The sequence below is a fragment of the Aotus nancymaae genome, unplaced genomic scaffold (assembly GCF_030222135.1).
Source record: "Aotus nancymaae isolate 86718 unplaced genomic scaffold, 86718_ANA_hifiasm-v0.15.2.pri h1tg000006l, whole genome shotgun sequence".
Lineage (NCBI taxonomy): Eukaryota > Metazoa > Chordata > Mammalia > Primates > Aotidae > Aotus > Aotus nancymaae.
The window spans coordinates 74504614-74525809 of record NW_026988417.1 but is presented as its reverse complement, the minus strand read 5'-3'; the positions used below and the strand labels follow the sequence as shown (position 1 = coordinate 74525809).

The following is a 21196-nucleotide window of genomic DNA, read 5'->3' as shown; positions in this document are numbered from 1 at the left end:
AACTCCCACTTAAGTGTGAGAACATGTGGTATTTGGTTTCCTATTCCTTTGCTAGTTTGCTGAGAATGATGATTTCCAGCTTTACCCCTGTCCTTGCAAGGGACATAAACTCATCCTTTTTATGGCTGCATAGTATTCCATGATGTATATGTCCATCTAATTTTTGTATTTTTAGTAGAGACGGCGTTTCACCATGTTGGTTAGGATAGCCTAGAACTCCTGACCTCCAGTGATCTGCCCACCTCTGCCTCCCAAAGTGCTGGGATTACAGGTGTGAGCCACCACATACAGCCTCCAGCTCTTCTAATCCATTCTTCACTACGACACCAATGAGAAGGGGGGATGAAGGCATGAGAAGGAACAGAGGGATAAATAAGTATAGTGTATGCATGACAGACAGTAGAAAATTTTAGCTATAACAAAAAGTTAAAGTTGAGATAGGAAGACAGGTTAAGGCCAAAATTCAGTGCAAAATTTACGCCAAATAATAATACATTTAAAAGCAGAGCTTAAAAGTGGTGAATGCTCTTTGTGGCTTTTGGTTCTGAGCCATACCTTAACCTAAATTAATGACAGTCTGTCACCTGCCTGTCACCTGCACTCTTACCATGTCCTTCCCTTTTCTTGTAATTCTAGCAAGATTCTGTACTCTTTGGCGTAATTCCTCACTCCACTTCTAGAAACCTGCCAGTAATCCTTTTTAGCTCAACCTCCATTTCCAACCAATGGGTAAGTTCCGCTGATTTCTTCAGACTGCCTGCTCTTCTGTAGTCTTTCTGCTATTTGCTAGTGCCAATATTCAGACATTAGCCTACCTTTCCTGGTTGTGGTACCAGCAGCCTAAATAGTTGCCTAGTTTCCAGTCTTTTTTCCCTTCAAACGCATCCTCCTCTCCACTGAGGAAATCCATTGAAACATTGTTAAAAAGAATCTGATGGTTCTTGCCTTGTAGTTCTTTCTTGCACCATGTCTCACCATCCCAGTCTCACTTGGAAAGATCAAGCAGCAGAGTTATTTGCAGTTCACAAAGAAACTCAGCATTTCTTTTTATTCCATATCTTTTTTCTTGCACTCATGAGATTTGCTCCTCCTCAAACACCATATATCTCTTTTCATATCCTCAGACCTGCTCTCTTCTCCCAGCCCACACCACTTCTTTGTCACCTAACTTTTATTCTGTCCCCTTGTACTCAGCTCTGGGGCCACATCCTCCTGGAAGCCTCCCAGCAACAGGGGGTTTCTATCCCAGATGTGTTAGATGCTCCTCTTTTTGCTCTCCCTGCATCTTCTGCATACCTCTAGCCTTAATATGCACCACCTCTTTTAAATAGAATTTGTTCATCTCTTTCCCCAACTACACTGTGGGAAGCTCCTTGAGGGTAAGGCATATGATGTCCCAAGTGCCTGCTCAGCACTGCCATGCAGATCTCCACCCCTTCACATGTCTGCATCTGCTTTGTCACTGGTCACTGCAACATCCTCTCCCCAGTTCACTGGAAAACTTTTCCCATGCTGACTACCTTCTGCCCTGAGTCCTTTTTACCAATACTGAGGCTTTTTTCCCCCCTAGGATGCCTTGTGTTTGTTGACTAGGGCTACTATAATACAGTACTACAGACTGGAGGGCGTTAAGTAATAGAATTGTTTCCCTCACATTTCTGAGGGCTTAAAGTCTGAGATCAAGGCATGGGCTGTATTGGTTCCTCCTGAAGCCTTGCAGATGGCTGTCTTTTCCCCAAGTCTTCACATGGTCTTTCCTCTGTGCGTATATGTACCCTAATCTCTCCTTCTTATGAGGACACCAGTCAGATTGGATTAGGGCCCACCCTAATGACCTCATTTTAAGTAATTGCCTCTTTAGAGACCCTATGTCCAAATACAGTCCTATTACTATTTATCATATTCTGAGGTACTGAGAGTTAAGACATATAAACTTGGAGAAAAAATAACCCATAAAGTGCCTCTTACCCATTAATACCTTTCCCCAAATTTGCTGCCAGTCTCAAGCAGCTCCCACCTTCGGAGATGCAGGTTACAGCATCCCTGCCTCCCTCTTTCCCACTTGTTGAAAGCACTGTTATGAGCTGTTTGCATTTGGACCTCCCTTGCACCTCATAGTTCTGGGATTTCATGTATGATGTTGACCTCCAGTGATATATGGGAACTATGGAAAATTATTTCTTCTTCTATGTGATACTTTCGCATGTCTGTAAAAATGACTTGCTATTTTCATTTCTCTTCTTATTTTTTCTGAATGCCTATAGAATCTAGAGTTTATATCATACAAGTGAATGAACTATCATGCACTGTAATATCACCTGTCATGGTTTGACATTCAAAGAGAGGTATAAAAGATTGTTGCTTGTTTTCTGACAAACAAAGAAGATTGGATCTTCTTTTATATATATATATATATATATATATATGAAAGCAAATTATATACTATACTTTTTTTTGCTAAAGAAATAAGCCCCAAAGACGTTATATATCAAGTAAGTGTCAAAGCCAGTTTTCAAATTCAGGTCTTCAGACTACAAGGCCAACAATGTGCTTTTCACTATATCATTACCTTATTTATAAGGTCCTTAGAAGCAGACATAAATGTATTTCATAAGCACTTACTTTTGTAAACCTATGCTTATTTTATTAACTCAATTAATTACTTTTAAAAAATATTTAAAGTATTTGCCCATTGTAGAAACTTTAACTGTATGTTTCATTTTAAATGAGTTTAAAATTTATAATTATGGCTTATAATAGAAAATTATTGGATATGTTTACAATTTAAAAGTAAACATACTCATTTAAACTTATTTAATAAACTAATCTATTTTGTACCTTTTATAATTTTTATAATTGTTATGCTTTTTATTTAAGCATTTTAAAGATAATTTTAACTTTTATTTTCGATTCAGGGGTACATGTGCAGGTGTGATATGTGGGTGTAGTGCGTGATGCTGAAGTTTGGGGAAAGAATGACCTCATCACCCAGGTATAAGCATAGTACCCCATAGGTAGTTTTCCAGCCTCTGCCCTTCTGCTCTCTCCACTCTACTGGTCCCCAGTGTCGTTTGTTTCCATCTTTATTTCCATGGGTACCTAATGTTTAGCTCCCACTTGTAAGTGAGAACATGTAATATTTCTTGTAAGTGAGAACATGTAATATTTGGTTTTCTGTTCGTGTGTTAATTTGTTTAGGACAGTAGCCTCTAGCTGCATCCAGGTTGCTACAAAGGACATGATTTCATTCTTTTTATGGCTGTGTAGTATTCCATGGTATATCTGTACCACATTTTCTTTATCCAGGCAGCTGTTAGTGGGCACCTAAGTTGATTCCATGTCTTTACTATTGTGAATAATGCTGCAATGAACATATGTATTCATGTGTCTTTTTTAGTAGAATGATTTATTTTCCTTTGAAAATACTGAGGATTTTCCTATACTCAGTAAAGGATGAGTGGGTCGAATAGTAGTTCTGTTTTAAGTTCTTTGAGAAATCTCTAATCTGCTTTCTGCAGTGGCTGAACTAATTCACATTTCCACCAACAGTATATAAGTGTTCCCTTTTCCCCACAGCCCTGTCAGCACTTGTTTATTGACTTATTAATAATCGCCATCTGACTGGTGTGAGACAGTATCTCCTTGTGGTTTTGATTTACATTTCTCTGATGATTAGTGATGCTGAACATTTTGTCACGTTTGTTGGTCACTTGTATGTCTTCTTTTGAGAAGTGTCTGTTCATGTCTTTTGTCTGCTTTTTAATGGGGTTATTCAGTTTTTGATTGTTAAGTTTTTTAAAGATTCTGGACATTAGACCTTTGTCAGATAGTTCGTGAGTCTTTTCTCTCAGTCTGTAGGTTGTCTGTTTACTCTGTTGATAGTTTCATTTGCTGTGCAGAAAGAAGTTCTTTAGTTTAATTAGGCCCCACTTGTCAATTTTTGCTTTTGTTGCAATTGCTTTTAAGGACTTAGTCATGAAGTCTTTGCCAAGGTCAAAGTCCAGAATGGTGTTTACTAGGTTTTCTTCTAGGATTCTTGTAGTTTGAGGTCTTACTAGTAAATATTTAAGCCATTTTGAGTTTTGCATATGGGGAAAGGCAGGGGGTCCAGTTTCATTCTTCTGCATATGGCTAGCCAGTTATCCCAGCACCATTTATTGAATAGTGAATCCTTTCTCTATTGCTTATTTTTGTCAACTTTATCGAAGACCAGATGTTCATAGGTGTGCAGCTTTATTTCTGAGTTCTCTATTCTGTTCCACTGGTCTGCTAATATTTCTGTTTTTGTACAAATACCATGCTCTTTTGTTTACTGTAGCCATACATCATAGTTGGAAGTTAGGTAAGGTGATGCCTCCAGCTTTGCTCTTTTTGCTTAGAATTTCCTCAGCTATTCAGGCTCTTTGGTTCCATATGAAGTATAGCATAATTTTTTTCTAATCCCACAAAAAATGACATTGGTAAGTTTGATAGGAATAACATTAAATCTGTGGATTGCTTTGGGCAGTATGGCCATTTTAATAATATTGATTCTTGAAATCCATAAGCATAGAAGGTTTTTCCATTTGTTTGTGCCATCTGTGATTTATTTCAGCAGTGTTTTGTAGTTCTCCTTGTAGAGATCTTTCACCACCTTGGTTAGATGTATTTCTAGGTATTTTATTATTTTTTTGTGGCTATTGTAAATAGTATGGTTTTCTTGATCTTGCTCTCAGCTTGAACATTATTGGTATATAAAAATACTACTGATTTTTGTACATTCATTTTGTAGCCTAAAGCTTTACTGAAGTCACTTATCAGTTGTAGAAGCATTTGGTAGAGTCCTTAGGTTTTTCTAAGCACAGAACCATATTGTCAGCAAAGAGAGATAATTTGACTTGTTCTTTTCCTATTTGTATGCCTTTTATTTATTTATATTGCCTGATTTCTCTGGTTAGGACTTCCAGTACTAGGTTGAAAAAGAATGGTTAGAGTAAGCATCCTTGTCCTGTTCCTGTTCCTAAGGGGAATGCTTCTAGCTTATTTACATTTCCATAAACTTTTATATTACTTATAAATAAATATTTTTATATAAAATTTTTATAATCTTAGCAAAGAACTAAGTTACAGTACTTAGAAAATATTTGCTGATTAATGATAGGGGAGGAAATCTATTTTTAAATTATAATAGAGATTAACTGATACCTGCTGTTTTACTCTGAAGAAGGCACCAGAGAAGACTTACAAGAAAACATTTTTTTATTAACATGAAATATAATAGTAGCACTTATTACATAAGTTCATTTGCTGGACTGAATTTTAAAGTCCTTCAAACAAGCCTGTGATATAGGTATCATCCCATTTTACACTTGAGGAAACTGAGGCTTAGCAAGGCTCATTAACTTATGCATGGTCTCAAAGGTAGTAAGCTACGGAGCCAACATATTTCTGACTCAGTGCTCACTGTTTCACTGTGACACAAGCTGAAGAAATTACAGGATGGAGACATAGTCAGCAATTACTCATTGAAACTAGGAACATCTTGGATACAGGCACTTGAAGCCAGTGAAGCCCATAAAAGGGACATTGGTCATCTGACACTGAGTTATTTAACTGCTGTGGTGTTTAGTGTCCTAACTTATAAATATGAGGTTGATCATGGCAGTTCCTCAGGGATTTGCTGTTAAGCAAAAAAGAGTTGGGTGTGTGTGTATGTACATACATGTGTACTATATCTCTACTACATATACATAGTACATAAATATGTACTATACCTCTAATATATATACATATACAGTATATATGTACATATGTATATATAAATATATAGTACCTGTGCATATATATTTAAGATAGCCATATAAACCAGTTCAATCCTTTTGAAAAGCAATAATTGGATAGTAAATAAAAAGAGCCATAAAAATGTCTATATGTTTGGCCCAGAAATCCTACTTTTAGAAATATATTCTAAATAAATGACTCAAAAGACAAAAATAAGAGCATATGTAATTACAGGGAGAAAATGTAAATGATAAAAACATGTATCAGGATACCAAATACATTATAGTCTATGTTGATGGAACATTTTATGATTACTGAATATTGTAACTCTAGAGACCCTATGCAACAATACAAAATATGTGATAAGTGATGCTAAGTGGATACAAGAGGTTAATACAAAGTGATGTTCTAGCTTAATACACATGCATTTGGATAAACCCTGGCAGAAAACTCCAGGATATGTGGGTATGGTGAAGGGAAGGTGCCTTCTTCTTTCAGAAGTCCCATCAGGGCCGGGCGCGGTGGCTCATGCCTGTAATCCCAGCACTTTGGGAGGTCTAGGCGGGTGGATCACGAGGTCAAGAGATCGAGACCATCCTGGTCAACATGGTGAAACCCCGTCTCTACTAAAAATACAAAAAATTAGCTGGGCATGGTGGCGCGTGCCGGTAATCCCAGCTACTCAGGAGACTGAGGCAGGAGAATTGCCTGAACCCAGGAGGCGGAGGTTGCGGTGAGCCGAGATCGCGCCATTGCACTCCAGCCTGGGTAACAAGAGTGAAACTCTGTCTCAAAAAAAAAAAAAGTCCAATCAATGTGGTGTGTTTCTTGTTGTAATGTTTTTTGTAATTGTAGCCTTGTGGTGAGCACAGGTGGTGCTGAAGATGCATGAAACATGGGGAAGGAAGGTAACCATACAAGGGACATTTTAAAAATCAGCATGTAAAACATTCAGGAAATAAAAATTTAAATGCAAAAGTTTAGCAGAGCATTCAAGGGAAATGGGTACTGAGGGAGGTGCTGAAGAACACATTAGCAGGTCAGACAGACTCTAGCAAGATCCTGCCAAAAAAAACTGAAAACCCAGAATGCTTGTGAGTTTGTTCTCCCCTGTGACCTTCTTTCTGCTGGCAAGCCTGTGATAATAGCCCAAATGGAAGGAAGAAAATGTAGCAGTATGCACAGTTTACTTAAGTTCACCAAAATTTTCAAGTGTAGAAAAGGGAGGAAGTCTGGTCAAGCCTGAGTGAGTCAACATTTAATCGCCCTCCACCCAGTTCTCCTCCCTTCCCAAGGCCACCTCAGCTTTATGTCTGTGAGCTTGACCCTTCCAAGGAAGGAACTCCAGCTGCGACGGGAGGGGCCAGCCCAAATGCCTATTGGCTGGTCTCAACAGCCAGGTTGAGAGGCCAGAGAGAGCAGGGGCCAGGGCATTGGTGATTATCTGCATTATATCCCCCTTTAGCAACTTTCTTTTTCTTCTGTTCCCTCTGAGTATTTGAAAGGCCACAGCTCCCTCCATATCCTAGGCCCCAGAAACAGTTTGTAGCCTTTGAGCAGCCTGAGGAGCAAGCAAAGTGCTTTGTCACGTTTGTTGAAAGCACTCTACCAATGCAAGGTGCAGTTATTTTTGCTCCTTAAATAATGAGTGACAGGGTGAGGGTGGAGATGGGAATGACAATCTTTAAGGTAGAATCTGCTTCCATCTCAAAACAGAACACACTGTTACTAGCCTTGAAGGGTGGGGAGGAGGGACAGGCATTAGATGGACGTGAACATCCTTATTTTATATGGAATATAGAATTAAGACTTCTGCGAGAGTAGGCATTCTTTCTCTCAGAATTATTAGGATTGTTTGGGTTGCCTGGTGACTCAGCCTTAAGCAGATGCTACTTAGTCTGATCCCACCGCTCAGTCAACTAGCTGAGCTTGCCAGATGATCCTCACATCTATTTTCCTTAAAAACCTAGATTATCTCTTTCCTTTTGCACCAGAAGTTGCTCTTATATTTCAGGCATCAGGATAAACATTGAAGGTAGTAATTACAGTTCAAGGCCATAACAACTTCTTTGGTCTCCTTTTAGGGCTCCAATATGGAAAGTTAACACCAGATACCTTTCATGTGGAGATTTTCTGAGAAGTTCTGTAGCTCTTTGGAGTTCTGTAGCTCTGAAGTTATTATGGGAAGAAGATAAGGGGGCAAGTACCCTCATTTCCCAGAGGTCTGGAGAGGATGGCTGGTTTGCCAGAGGCTTCAACTTCTAATTCTCTGCTAGTTTCTTTATTCCAAGTCCATCCTCAGCACCCACACTCCCACATTCAGCAAATAGTGAGTTAGTGTGAAACACTTTCAAGCATCAGTCACCCAGACTGTGTGTGTGTACATACATATCTTGCGTACATATAATACATACATACATAGTGCATACAAAACCCTGCAGGTGGGAAAAGCCTGAAATGAGGATGGGGGATAGGAAAAGGGAAATGCTATTTAATAACAACTATATGTCCATCACTGCTCTGTGTTTTGCATATGAACCCACTGTTTCAGAAGTTCCCTTTTATGTGTGGCCCAGACTTAGATTTTCCAACCAAATACATAATTTATTAGTAAGAAATCTATGCTTTGCAACTGCTAAGTTGTTTTGGTCTTAGGTATACCCAGTATAAATGTATCAGGGGAATGTTTGGTCTAAAGAAAATTAGGCTGCATAACACCCTAAGAAAGCTAGTTATGTGTTGCCATAGCAACTGGAGGAGCCTCTGCGTGAAGGGCAGAGTTCTTCAGATTCATCTACTACCTCTGCAGATTGACTTCCTTGAAACAATCATGTTTCACAGTCATCAATACTGAACAGTTATTTTCATTTTTAAAATGTTACACTCTTAAGTTGATATATTTTGGCTTTTTCTCTGGTGCCATTCAGTATCTTTTTATCTTTAGAAGGTGGGAGTTGGTAACTGTATCCTTTGAAACTTGCATGCATGCATTCACTAATATTGTTGGGAGCTATGCCAGTGGGGTTTGATGGTCGTTACTCTTTGATGGCTGGAACATGACCTGTGAAATGAGTTGCTGGTCTCACTTTAACTCCTAATGGACAGGAATCCACATCTCTCAGAATCCAACTATAACCCTTGTTTTCAGATCCTGGGAAGAAGTTAGCGGTTTGAATGGCTTCTCCTGAGGATAAACTATAGGGCCTGTTCCCCAGGAATTATACTGTGCCTTTCTAAACCACAGATATCTTTGCAATTAGTCTCAAAATACCCTGCGAGATGTGTGTAAATAACACAAACCACATTCGCAGACAGGGCCACCCTGGTTGAGAGTACAAATAATTTGCCTTAGGGAAAGGGGGTAAAATAATTAGTAACAGCAGGGATAGAGATTCCAGAGGGTCATACTCCATTCCTTGCTAAGACTACAGGAAAAAAATCTTCCTTTTACTCAAGAAACACAGCCAATTAATGGTCAGTATGGGTGGGGATGGGTCAATATTTGTTGATTAATTTTTGAAGTTCATTTTTATTTTATGGGATTTATTGGTACCTACTTTTTTTTTTTTTCTAATAACAAGTCTCTTGATGTCTTCTTTACCAAGACTGAAAAAAGTGGGTGAAAAATGTGTGTAGTGAGAATTGGGGCTGGATGTTGGAGAGAGCTGGATCTAGTGGGGTGTTTTAGAAATTAGTAAAGATATAAAGAAAAAGATTTGGCTGACAAAAGAAAAAATTAATTGAAAAAAAAGAGCACATACATTGTATAAGACCTGTTTTAGATATGAAGGATACAAGATAACTAAAGCATGAGTTCTGTCCTCTGTATCTGACATTCACAGCAGATCGTGACAAGTACTCTGTCTTAGTCAATTTTCTGCTGCTATAACAGAATACCACAGACTGGGTAATTTATAGAGAAGCTATTTATTTGGCTCATGGTTCTGGAGGCTGGAAAGTCCAACAGCATAGCACCAGTATCTGATGAGGGCCCTCCCATGATGGAAGATGAGAGGAAGTAAGCACATGAGACAGAGAGAAAATGAAAGTTGAACTTATTCTTTTATCAGGAACCTATTCCCAAAGATAACTTAACACATCCCCATGATAACAGCATTAATCTATTTAGGAAGGGAGAGCCCAGATAGCCTAGTTACCTCTTAAAGGCTTCATCTCTTAATACTTTTGCAATGGCAATTATGTTTCTGACATAAGAACTTATAGGGGACACATTCAAACTATAGCACATTCTAATAATAGTACCATGGGACTTGGTAGAGAGAAATTTATTGACTCTAGTAAGAAGTAGAGGAAAATAGTGAAATGTTTCTTAGGGAATTTGAGCTGGACTTTTTAGAACAAGTAGGAATTCACAGGCAGATAAAATTGCAGAAAGGCTATTTTAGGAATCAGGAGCAGCATAAAAAAGGCATAAATTAGAGACATTTGTGAAAATCACATGGACCAATGTGACTTGAGATTTAGGGTAAACTATAATGCAGAGTTGGAGTCAAAACTGAAAAAACAAAGGCTCTTTGAGAAGGCTCTGAATAACAGGTAGAGGACTCTGGAAATTATCCAATATGGAATTAAAGATTTGGAAAACAGAGGGTTACATGGGGTCATTTTTTTTCTTTTTCTTTTTTTTCTTTCTTTTCAAGATGGAGTTCACTCTGTCACCCAGGCTGGAGTGCAGTGGTACAGTCTTGACTTACTGCAACCTCTGCCTCCCAGGTGCAAGCAGTTTTCTTGCTTCAGCCTCCCAAGTAGCTGGGATTACAGACATGCACCACAACACCTGGCTAATTTTTGTATTTTTAGTGGAGACAGGGTTTTGCCATGTTGGCCAGGCTAGTCTTGAACTCCTGACTTCAAGTGATCTACCCTCCTCAGCCTCCGAAAGCACTGGGATTACATGCGTGGGCCACCAGGCACAGCCAAGTCATTGTTTTTATGCAATGATATATTAGTAAAGTTATTTTTAAGAAGATTCACATAGTCTGATCCATGTTCTAGGAAGATATCTTTAAGAGGTGAACATATTCTGAATTTATGTCAACATGTGTGTATTAATTCCTTCAAAATACCATAAATGGTGTGCCTGCACAAGGTTAAATGGATTTGCACAGGCTGCAAACTAAGGAGACCAGGCAAAAATGCTGACTCAAGATTTTCAAGTGACAGCCATCAAATTTAAATGCTTGAGGGGCACTGTTGTGAGTAAGAAGAAAATGGTTCCATGCAGCAGGAAAGCCATTCACATCCCTGAAATTTCCCTCTCTCTGTTTCCTTTCTTGCAGGAACAGCAATGGAAACCTTCCGTGTACAGCAACATAACTCCAGTTTGCTTTCCAAGCCCTCTGATTGAGAAGCCAATAGGCAAAGTAAGAATGAACCTACTTTTATCAGACAGTATGATTCAAGCCAATTGGCTGTTATTTCTTTTTGTCTTGAGCTATTTGGGTGAAATAATAAAATTGATCTCATATAAGTAACTGATATAATCCAAAATTTGCACTATTTGGTTGGCCTTAGTAGGACTTTCTCAGGCAAAATGTTGAGCCTGAGGATCTTTGATCCAAGAGTCGCTGGCCTCAGCAACTGCCTCCACACCTATCCTATGACATCCTCCCCATCTTCCTTCACCCCTCTGATCTCTCGACTCTGATTCACCTTCTTTCTTATAAACTTATAAGAAAGAGGGTGCATTTAGTCACTGACATCTTCATGTGGAAATCAGCCACAATACTAACTGTACAATATTTGTCATTTAAACTATCTTGTGAACTTAAAGACGTTGCTTCTAGAAACTGTAGGTATATGGTTGAACTGTTCCTGTTCTGGACCTGCAGTCACAGCCATCAGTCCCACTGGGGAGTGTGGAGCCCTAAGGGATGAGTGTGGGGCTCCCTAAAGCCAGCCTACGGCTCAAATCACAGGTCTGCCATTGACTGGCTGTGTGACTTGAGCAAATCCCTTGGGAAAAAAAAAAAAAAAGGAAATAAAAACTCATCATAATGGTACCTGCCTTATGGGGCTATCACAAAAATTAAATAATTTATATATATATATATTTGGAGACAGAGTCTGACTCTGTTGCCCAGGCTGGAGTGCAGTGGTGTGATTTTGGTTCACTGTAACCTATACCCCTAGGTTTAAACAATTCTTGTGCCTCAGCCTCCCGATTAGCTACAGGCATGTGCCATCATGCCCAGCTAATTTTTTTTTATTTTTAGTAGAGACGGGGTTTTGCCATGTTGCCCAGGCTGGTCTCAAACTCCTGAGCTCAGGCAACTCACCCCTATCGGCCTTCCAAAGTGCTAGGATTATAGGCATGAGCCACCACACCCTACCTAAATAATTTAATATAAATCCACAAAAGCAAGGAATTTTTTTAAAATTTATTTTTACCTATTTTGTTCACTATGTATTCAAGCACTCAAGGACTTATGCAAATGAATTGAATACATGAATAAATTAAAAGCTAACTAGTAAGCTTAGAGAGACTACATCCCTAATTTACTTATCTCAAGAAATAGAAGAAAGAGGTATTGTATTTCAGAAAGAGAAACCAAATTCTGGCTAGTAGATCAAGCACACCTTCCAGGTATACCTTAACAGAAAGACCACAGTGTTCCTGGGATTCCCACCACCTTCCTGTCTTTTGCTACTGCAGTGCATCTCCGGACCACACACAATTCAACATCCAGTATGAAACATCATCACTGCCAGGAAAAGCCAAAAACAAACAAATAAAAATTCTTTAAATAAGGTTCTTATAGATATATGTGGGTAGAACCAGAGGGGGGTTTTTGCAGTTTTTAAAGGAAATGAATCTTGTTTTCCTAGCTAATTCCTGGTAATTTTGCCTTGGCCACAAGTCCTGCCAAGGCAGCTGTATGGGGAGTGTGAAATCCCGAGTGAAGCAGAAGCCTCCTGTCATCGCTGTCAGCGGGGCTGATGTTTTGCAGGTGTAGCAGGGGAGCAACCCAAGTTTCCTGGGGCTGTGTCTCTGTACTTTGTGTTTGGTGAAGTCTGCACTTCCCCTTTGCTGACATCAGTTCCAAGTAAGAGGAATATCCATTCGCCCGAAGATTAAACCAACCAACCAACAACAAAACACACCCTGGGTACACAGAATGTGTTGGTAACTATTCCAGTGTTCACGGCCTGGCCTCCATGGCTGTCCTCTGTAGCCCCACGTATTTTGACATTGTTTATATGGCCTCTAAATAGATCATCAGTTTGTCTGTGGAGACACAGAGAAGCCATTTCAAAGGCTAAGGTCAAAAGTCAGTGAACCCCTCAGGAGTCTCTTCACTAAATTTCATTTCAATTCAGTAAGTGGTCCTGACTTTACTCACTGGTTTCCTAGGCATGATGAAGAACAGAAGCAGCAGTATACAAATGTTAGAGAGTGACTTTTTGAAATGCTTTTCAGAGGGTGGAAGTGAAGTTAGCACAGTATGACCATCCATGGTTCCGTGATATTGTCTCTTCGTGTGATTCTCGGGTCTTCCTTCCCCACTGGGGCGGAGTTAGAAGGTGGGTCTTCCGTATGGTGTCACCAGGACTTTTCTGGGTCGAGTGAGATCGCTCCCAAAGGACGCTCTTGCTCTCTTTTCTCTTTTCTCATAGCTCTGGCTTCCGGGCTTAATATACTTGCTATAAATTACTCTAATGAATTTATTTTGCAGTCAGCTCTGATATTCAGCTACCTGGAGGTGAGAAATGATACTACAAAATGTAAGCAGAGTCAATCTATAATTATGGGGGTCCATGGAAGGCAGCATTTGGGGTGGATAGTTGAAACCTATAGTTACTCTGCCCAGAACCCAAACTATCTTCCTCACTACCAAGAAATTTTGAGTGTAAGGCTGAAAGCTGGCTCAGGATGGGATTTTCACCACCCAAACAATGATTCTCCAAGCTGAATCAGGAGCCAGGATTTTTTTTGTTGTTGGGGAAGGGAGGGTCTTGTGAAAACCCACAATTGGAAAACAGAGGATTTCAATGTGGACACATAATACAAAACAATATTTTGGAGCCAACTCAAATATTACAACTAAATGATAATTCTTTTCCTTAATGGTTATGATTTTGGTAGGCATAAGGGAAGGAAACTCTTGGAGCAGAGAGGAAGAAACCAGTGAAATCACTCTGGGCAACAGGCAAGCAAACCTAGAATATGTGGTTATCTACCCATCAGATAAAGAGAAATCGAATGTTTTATTTTACATAATTGGAGTCAGCGCCTTTTGAATGGAATATACAAATTTATGTAAATAAGAATGCAAATGTTAAAAATATGTGTCTTGGGATTTCCTGGGGATAACCTGGCAGCTTTGTCTTCCTTTCCTTTGCAGCTGCTAAATATTGTGTTGTGAAATCTCCAACTGAACTTATCCCATCAAATCCCACAATGTTACAACTAGAAGACTTTTCTTTGTAACTTATAGGAGATACTGTGGAGGATGAATTAAGACAGAGTAAACTTTAAGATATTTGACAGTGAACGTTACTCCCAAGAGGTTGAACAGGCCAACAATACATGCAAAAAGAAAAGCAGGATTTTAATAAATTAATGAAAGATCCAAAGTAGACTACTGAAAGGGAATTGGACAATGATGATGAAGACAAAAGCAGAGATTTAGGGATATGGGTTACATTAGAGGATAACATAAAACACTACCAAGCTCTTCACTAAATTCTCATTGGTGCTACTGGTGAGGCATTGTGCATATTATGCCAAGTTAAAACAACCCAGTAAAATGCCATGACCTCAGCAAACTGTGCAGCTTTCTCCAGATACACAAGCAGATAGAACTGTTTTGAATAAGGAGCTGCCCATGACCATAACTGCCAACCTGCCTTTCTCAAAAGAATTTAGGAGACAGCTTAATCTGATTGACTTGTCCTCAATAAAAAAAGTAATAAATAAAATTATTTCATTTGACCAGAAGGAAATGTAGAGATAAACGGTTTGAAGGATAGCAGTACTATTAAATGAAAGAGTGTCTAAGAAAGTAAACAAGACTCCTTAAGCGTTCTGTATTTCTGAGTGAGTGAAAGGGAAACTGAAGGAGCCAGTTGGAAGCAACTGGATAAACAACAGATTAAAAAGAAAGGAACTGGTGAACTTTGCATAAACAAAACATAAAGCTGCTTTATTTCAAAGTTGGGAGGCATCTGTGGGAAGAAAAAAATAGAAGTATCCTTTTCATAGACTAATCTTTAGCTTCCGTTACCACTACATAATTTTTCCTAGCAAAGGAATGAATAGCTTAACTACTGGGGACCATTTAAAAAGTTGTCCTGTAAGTCACAGGCTATTCAAAATCACTGAATATTATATGATTATATTATGGCTAGATCTAGATGGACATCACCAAATCTACTGGTGTCTTAGGACATAATATTCACTATTAAGGGCTGTCAGTGACTCAAGAAGATGGAGAAGCCAACTCAAAAACTAGGGTATAGACCACTGCTGCTTCCAAAAAATACTGAAACTTGTATGTAGAATAATTGGAAGATTATGATTCTTAGCAAAGCAAGCCATTACAATTACTATAGTTGTAGAAGGACATGATCTTAGTTTTCTTGTGTGAGTACCCCTGATTTGGCTGGAACTCTTTCTCTATACATTTAGCTTCTGGTCACTGAGGCAAAATGTATTAAGTGAAATAATTTTCTTCTGGGGCTTTTTGTGATGAGGTGAAGAAAACCTTCCAGTTAAAGAGTCTATTTTTTTTCTTCTAAAATAATTGAAGTTTCAGTTGGGCATATGTCCACCCAAGTAAAAAGCACATTTTTTTCAGCCTCCCTTGCAGCTAGATGTGGCTATATCGCTAGATTATGTCCAATGGGATGTGAGTGGACATGATGTATGTAATTTATAAGTCATGACCTTTCTAAGAAAGCCCTGCCCCTCTTATCAGCTGGAATACAGATCTGGTAACAGAAGCTAGACTGGCCACCTGAGACCAAGAGAGGAGGGCAGAGAGACAACATTGAAAAGCTGGGGTCTCTGATTCCATAGAACCCTTGGCTGCTTGTGCTCTGTCTATAATTGCCTAAGACAGAAATCCACTTCCATTTGGTTTACGCCACTACTATTCTGGTCATTATTACTGTGGCAGCAATAATATCTTATTGCACAGTTACACAGAGCAGAGAGTAGGCTGCCTGCTCTGTGGGAAGTCACTGAGAGAAACTGGTACAATAAATACCAGCTAAATGAATGGAGATGCTAACTTGTTAGCACCCACTTCCCAAATTCAGAAGAGATAAAGAAGCTAACTTCTGACTTGAAGAACATGGTGGTGAGCAGGACTCTGCTTAGCAGAGAACCCTGTCTTTGAGTTCTGAAGGTAGTACACCTAGGTATCTAGTCTCAAATAAATTCCCCTTAGAACTGAGGCAAACAGATTCTACTGAAACTACTCAAACTCAAGAGTCCATTGTCTATCAAATAATGTTTCTATTGATACTTACCGTATGTCCACTGTAGTGGAGTCCATTGTCTATCAAATAATTTTCCCATTGGTAATTACTGTATGTAGGAGGTGTCATTAGTTTGGAGATATTCACAAATATCTTCATGTCTGTATTTCACATGATATTCTACTCTTTTATTATCTGAAGCAGGTTTGGATTCTCTACCATGAAATGTACATAGTAGGCAGGCAGTGCTTGTCTATTGATGGTGAAATGAATGCCCAATTTTAGTTTGTTATTTAGTTAGGTCTTTTCATCTTCTTATCCTCGTTCATAATGGTTGTTGAAGTAGTAGTCTATGTTAGTAGCTTACTATTTTGACTAAAGACAAAGATTTTTTAAAATCAGTATTGTGAGTACTATCTTGTAAATATTAAATAGTCAGAGGGGAGAATATAGTTCTCTTAAATTTAGAGTCCTGGGTTCTCACTACCACTACCAACCAAGCGTAACCTAGACTGAAGTTTACTGCATTAGTTCCATCCATAAGAGTTCAACTGGGTAAAAAAATGCAGTCTGATGCTTAAAGGTGAGAAGTTTATCCAGCCTAACATTCCTAACAGGCAAGACAGCACTATAAATAGACTCACTAAACTCAGAAGAGTTGTAACAAAATTTAACAAATGAGCTTAAGCCAGTGGCAATTCATTTTATGTCCTCCTGTAAGGATAAAAATATTTAATATTGGCTCTCAAAAGCCACAGAAAATAAATGAAATCTGAACAACTAATATCTGTAGAGTATTAGACTTATAAACTGATTAATTTTAGAAGTATATAGATGCCTCCTCCCTATAAAACTGAGAAACAGTAAACGTGAGAAACAAGTATCATTCTTGTTCTTCTGATCCTGCTTTACTGCTTCTCCATAAAGGTTAAAACGTATAGTACAACATGTATGGACTAAATGCACACACACATCACCATATACTCATGTTCAAATATTAATAAATGTTTTGTTAACAGCATACACACACAAACACAGCATACACCATCCCCAGATCCTTGCTGATATGGAATATGCTACTATCAAAGGTCACAGAGTCACATTTGTATTACAGAGATATTGTTTATTCTTTCCTTGTTGCAATGTCCTGATACTTTCCATTAACAGCACCCTAATGTCTCTTCCAAAACCCAGCTTAAAAATATAAAGTGGAACTTCTGATGGAAAAATGCTAAGTAGACAGCCTGGTGTATTACTGAAGGAAAAAGAAACCTTAATTTGTACCACCTGAGAAAACGAAAAAAAACATGACCTAAGGCTGCCATAGGATGCTTATACCCTCTTTTCACATAGATAGGAAAAAATATATATCATTGAGCTCTGTGAGGCTGCACCACTGAATTATCAGCAGGATTAATATAGAATTAAGGCAGTTTTGCTACCCGCCCAATCTCCTTGCCCTTGAGTTCCTTGTGTTATCTTCCCGGTACCCTTGAGAAAGCCAAAGGAAGCACTCCTTGGAAATATCGCACTCTCAGCTAAAAGCTAGCCAAGCATCCACTAAGAAATAAACAGACATTGAATACCTACCGTGTGTGAGACAGTGTGCTACAAACTGTAATCCAGGGCAATTTGGTATAAATAATAACAGCAGTAATAATTATTACAACAATTACCATTGTTTGAGGACTCTGTGACAAACACTAACATAAGTTCTTTATAAGCAGTATCTCATTTAATCATCTTACAGATGAAGCCTAGCTGATAAGCAACTTGTTCAAAGTCACATAGCTAATAAATGGTAAGTTGGCATTCAGACCCAGGCATGCTGACTCAAGAACCTATGTCTTAACCACCTGCTAGAGAATTTTTTTTTTTTAATTTGGACAATCTCTTTCCTATTGCTAGTTGAAATAAAATCAAAGTTTCCTGAGAGGACACAGAATGATGCCAAAAAAAGTATGACCTGGCTTATGTTATGGGTCACTTTGGCTACAGTTAACCAACCTTAGATTTTCATTTTCTAAAGGCCCCAGTTATAAATAGCAACTGTGCACAAATGGGAAATAATGTGTGAGCATGCAGCCTTAGGCTGATCCTTTAAAAGCAGTTGCTTTACAAAGAACTTTAAAAGGGATATGAGCTGCAAAGATGTCACCATGAGGTTACTCAGATCAAAATAGTGTTCTTCAGAAGCCATTTCATATATTTAGGTGTCCCAGTTTATCTCCCCTGGGAGAAGAAGACTTAGTATTCATCTAATCCATGAGGTTATACATTTAATTTTCAGAACTTTAACACTCTCAATGAAAAGACTCAAAGTGATGTTATTAAATATCATTAAAGTTCAGTTTAATGAAAGGATCACAATAAAGTCAAGGTTGGAGCTAAAATCTTCACTCACCACTAATACCTGTAAAGTTTTTGCATATAGGCAGTTTGGATGCCTGTTAAAATAAACGAGTACAAATGAGGTGAACAGAGAGCAGATCGCATAAAAATTTATGGTCTGAACAGTAGGGAGGTAATTAGTGGAGCAACAAACTCCCCAGTTATGTCTGTGTTTTTAAAGGTCACTTCCTGTATTTCATAAAAGATGGGGGATTACATCTGGGCCCTCATAGAACTTTGCTTGCACTACTGTGAACATTTATTTCAGCCCACCTTATTTTAAGGTTGGTTGATTGCACATCTGTTTTTTGCACTGGCTTGTAATCTCCTTGACTAGGGGCTGAGGTAGGGAAGGATCGTACCCTATTCATTAATGTCCCCAAAGCACCAAGCACAATTCTTTCCACATAGTAGCTGCTTGTTAAGGAGAGGTAGTGGCAGAAAAAGGAAAGAAAATGCATTTAGGCAGTCACCAAATTTAGATGGTGCTGGGTCCTTAACATCTTGCTCCCTTCTTCTTCATTACGAATTTGCAGCCCTCATCATCTCTCATCTGGACACTGCATACAAATTGTAAATATGATCAACTTAATTTCTCCACTAAGATGTGGAAAGAAACTCTCAAACTGACAAGTCTGAGATCTGTTTTCTGATTATCTGGGTTCAGGTTGCTTTGTATTACATGTCTTCTAAAATCTCTCTAATGAATTCCTTACTGGAAAATTTAACTTTACCTTAAAAGAGAGTTGCTTACAGAATGATAAGTCTTAAAAGGCTCTATTCATTTGCAAAAGTCTGAAACTGAAATTTTTACACTAAGGAGTTTCTAAAGGAATCAGCCATAAGAGATGTTATGTTGAGTTTAAAACAAAATAGAACCTGGCCCTGTGATGTGTGCCTGTAATCCCAGCTGTTCGGGAGGCTGGGATGGGAGGATCGTTTGAAAGCAGCCACTGCACTCCAGAGTCTGGGCAACATGGTGAGACCCCATCTCTTAAAAAAAAAAAAAAAGAAGAAGAAGAAAGAGAGAGAAAGGAGAAAATGAAAATGTTCTCATGCTTTGTGAAAGGAAGTTGTTTCCTTCATTCACAGCACCAGTGAAAGTGATGTTGCCAGGATCAGTAGGAAACCCCTAACTGCCAAACCCGAAGAATACATTCCAATTCTTCTCTGACTTGATCTTCACAGCATTTGACTCAATTGCACTCTTCTTGAAAGTTGTTCCTCTCTTGGCTTTTATGAGAGCAGACTATTCTAATTACTGTCTGACCTTCTTGTTCTCTCTTACAACAATACCTTCAATTTTGCATTATTCAGTGTTCCATCCCTTGTGCACTTTGTGTGTTTTTTTTTTTTTTAATCAACTCTCTCTCTTTGAGCAGTTGTCTTTATTCTGTTGGTTCATTTACTCAACATGTTCAGAACTGAACTAGTCAGCTTCTCTTTCCCTTCTGCTTCTCCTGCTTTACAAATGTTCCATTTCTCCCTTAGTAAATGGTCCTATCTTGTACCCAGCAATTCAGCCCAGGTGTCTGGGTGTCATCACAATTCCTCCTTCTCATGCATTCAGCCAGTCACCAAAGGGATTTAGATGGTCCTAGGTCCTTAACATCTTGCTCTCTTCTTCCTCATTAAGAATTTACAGCCCTCATCATCTCTCATCCTGACACTGCATACAAGTTGTAAATATGATCAACTTAATTTCTCCACTAAGATGTGGAATGGCATCCCATTGGCTACTGAGTTGGTCTGCATCACTGGATGGTAGAGGGAGGCATATGGGACGTATCCACCCCTCTGGCCTCAGTGCCCATTGCCCATTCCCTCCAATACCGTACCCCACTCTTAACTTTACAACTTGGCACCATCGTTCATCCTGCTCCTTCTGCTTGTTCTTTCCTAGTTCCTTTCTCTTTTAAAAAAAATCTATCTTACAATTCACTTCCACTCCTTTTCCTCCACTGCTAGAACCTCTATTCTGGGTTAAAACTGTACCTTGCACTTTCTTTTATTACAGCATTGCTCTCACTCGGTTGAAATAGCATGTAATTGTCTCCTCTGAGTAATGAGTGTGTCTCTAATCTTTGTCTTGAATGTGTGGCACATGCTAGGCACAGTATGGTCCAGAAATCCTGCTTGTGCCTGTGAATACCTTTTCTATTCACATCACCACATACTCAGAATGCAGAGCTCATTCAAACCTAGAATTCAGAACTCTTCTTCTCACTTACATGTTTTTGCATTCTCCAGCCAGAGTACCAGAGTCTTAACTTCATTAATGAGGAAAACGAAACAGTTATTTTCCTTACAGATGATTAATGCCTATTACTATGCTGAAACTCATCTTAGGAAAGGAAAGATTTTTATCAGTTGACACCATAAAGACTCAAGCCTTGGCCAGTGTGAATTCCTCTTTATTAACTGGTAACAATGAGATAATAGAGGAAGATAAGCATATTAAACAATTTAGATGATTCTACCCAATCTGTTTTATTAAAGAGAATTGTAATGGGAGTTCAAACTGCCTGTTGTGGCTTTAGTAGGCAAGAGTGATAAATGTGATTAGCACTTCCAGATGCTGCATGTATAAAGAGAAGGA

At 38.7% G+C, this 21196-nt stretch overlaps 1 protein-coding gene across 4 annotated transcripts in view; it reads left to right on the top strand.

Annotated features, from left to right (window-relative positions):
* RASGEF1B (RasGEF domain family member 1B) overlaps window positions 1-21196 on the top strand; it is a 605535-nt gene that overhangs the window by 425601 nt on the left and 158738 nt on the right. For all 4 annotated transcript variants that reach the window (XM_012447000.3, XM_012447001.3, XM_021669633.2 and 1 more), the window contains one exon: window positions 11061-11144. In XM_012447000.3, coding sequence (XP_012302423.2) covers window positions 11061-11144 — 84 coding nt within the window. The remainder of the gene's footprint in view (window positions 1-11060; window positions 11145-21196) is intronic.